Raw genomic sequence first — 2,500 nt, 5'->3', positions numbered from 1 at the left:
CTGTGGTTGTGGGCCACCTGCTGCCCCCGTGTTCCTGCTCGACAACTGCTGCTACAGTTGTTGTTATTGGCTCTGTTACTAATACTGACATTATTCTTCCTATAGCTGTCATTCCTATTATTATTAATTTATTAATATTAAGATTACATTATTATTTTAAAATTCTAGGTGGAATTTGCATTGCACTATTTATGCTCTCTTGCCTCCTGCTCCCCCCTCAACCCAACTGGCAGCGGCGGATGGCCGCCCACCATTGAGTCTGGTTCTGCTCGAGGTTTCTGCCCCTTAAAGGAAGTTTTTCCTTGCCACTGTGGCCAAATGCTTGTTTATGGTGGGATTTGTATAGACCTGCTCTGTAGGAAAAGCACAATGAGATAACTTCTGTTGTGAATTGCCGCTGTATAAATAACATTGAATAAATGGTTCCACTGAGAGAGGAAAACCAATTTTCACACAGAATGAAGACTGTAATGTTCAGTCTGAACAGGAAGTTCCTATAAACAGCGGACTGTTGTTGTGCAGTAAAGTATTATTATTAATACTGTAATACATGTAATACTGAAGTACTGCAGTAAATGTACACATTACTGTGCAAAATGTTACAGTAATATCATTCATAAAATAATTGTCAAAAAAGCCTCGACATCAAACACAATGAAGTCTTCGCGTCTCGTTGGGCGTCCAACAGAACCAGAGATTCAGTTTATCATCATATAAAACAGATTATTGATGATGATGATTCATATATGATCAGACTGAACTTAACAGGTTGATTCTGATGGAAGTCGTCCTTCTGTTTGAAAATATATTCTAAAGTTCATAATAATAAAACTTTATTGTAAAGCACACTTCATACAAAACGTTTCAGTACAACGTGCTTCACAAAAGATGAAATAACATAAAAAGACTGAAGCAAGACATAAATATAATAATCAGCAGATTAATCAATAATGAAAATAATGATTAGTCACAGCTCTGGTGTACATCAGCTTCGTCTGCTGTCAAACTCACTCCTGTAGCTGTCGCTATGGTAACCGACTACAGATCAATACTTCGAAAGTCATTGATTATCAGCTTTTTGTGTTACAACCATCAAACTGGAGGAGAAGGAGGTGAAGAAGAGGAGGAGGTGCAGGGCGGGATGAAGAGGACTCACCAGTGTTCAGGCTGCGCTGTCGGCTGCAGCTCGGAGAAGACGTTTTTCTGTAAAAACAAACAAAATGTGACGGAAATGAAGTTTAAATGAATATTTCTGTTTGTGTTAAAATGTAAATATAGAAATGTTGGAAGAGTCGGATATCTCTGAATTAAAGGCTGTTTTGGTAATTAAATGTCTCCGTTGTTATTTCAGCCTGTTCAACACAGTGATCTGGTTTGTAGTTTGGTTTTCTCTGTGTGTCTGATGAACAGGACTCTTCACAACACAGGTTTAATATATAATGAAGGTGAAGAGAAGCAGAGTGACCCGCCATCACTACACTTCAGCCTTCATCACTGACCTGCGCTCCACCAAACCAACAGCAAACACACAGTTAGCCTGTTACTGAGCACTGATGCAGAGCCAGCAGCAGCACAGCGAACTCCCTCTTTAACTTGCAATAATAATAATAATAATAATAATAAAATAACTAAACCGCTCCAAAGAGTGACGGACACACAGCTTCTGCTATGAACCTGATGATGGACGAATAAACTATTTCTGTTACTGGATTAATAATAGAATTAATAATTAATGGTATTATAATGAGACGTTTCGCCTTTTTTGGGAGTAACTCAAGGTTCAAGGTACATTTACAGGTCATTCTACAACACAAGGCTGCACGACGCACGCTACACACAGAACATATATACAAGCATGGGCGTTTTTAAATTTCACCTCAGCCCCCCTAAAATAACTGCTATTAATTATTATTATTATTATTTTCTCAAATCATTTTTAGCCCTCTAAACGTTAGATTCAGGGCTTAATTTGTCCTGCCGGAACAGGATCCGGGACCTCCTTTGTCACTATCAAAATCCCCCACATATACCGAGGGCCACATGTACCGGCACTGCCCCGCATGTACCGGCACTGCCCCGCATGTACCGAGGGCCACATGTACCGGCACTGCCCCGCATGTACCGGCACTGCCCCGCATGTACCGGCACTGCCCCGCATGTACCGAGGCCCATGTACATGTACTACCCGGCACTACCCCGCATGTACCGGCACTGCCCCGCATGTACCGGCACTGCCCCGCATGTACCGAGGCCACATGTACCGGCACTGCCCCGCATGTACCGAGGGCGCATGTACCGGCACTGCCCCGCATGTACCGAGGGCCGCATGTACCGGCACTGCCCCGCATGTACCGGCACTGCCCCGCATGTACCGAGGGCCACATGTACCGTCACTACCCCGCATGTACCGAGGGCCACATGTACCGTCACTGCCCCGCATGTACCGGCACTGCCCCGCATGTACCGGCACTGCCCCGCATGTACCGAGGGCCGCATGTAC

At 43.8% G+C, this 2,500-nt stretch overlaps 1 protein-coding gene across 1 annotated transcript in view; it reads right to left on the bottom strand.

Moving 5' to 3' along the window:
* The window catches only part of pisd (phosphatidylserine decarboxylase), a 26,403-nt gene that overhangs the window by 19,868 nt on the left and 4,035 nt on the right, over positions 1–2,500 (bottom strand). Inside the window, exon 2 of the mRNA XM_044173436.1 lies at positions 1,157–1,203. Within this exon, the coding sequence (XP_044029371.1) occupies positions 1,157–1,203 (47 nt within the window). The remainder of the gene's footprint in view (positions 1–1,156; positions 1,204–2,500) is intronic.

Source organism: Siniperca chuatsi, linkage group LG18 (genome assembly GCF_020085105.1).
Source record: "Siniperca chuatsi isolate FFG_IHB_CAS linkage group LG18, ASM2008510v1, whole genome shotgun sequence".
Taxonomy (NCBI): Eukaryota; Metazoa; Chordata; class Actinopteri; order Centrarchiformes; family Sinipercidae; genus Siniperca; species Siniperca chuatsi.
The sequence above is the reverse complement of the archived record's forward strand: the minus strand, read 5'-3'. Positions and strand labels throughout refer to the sequence as shown.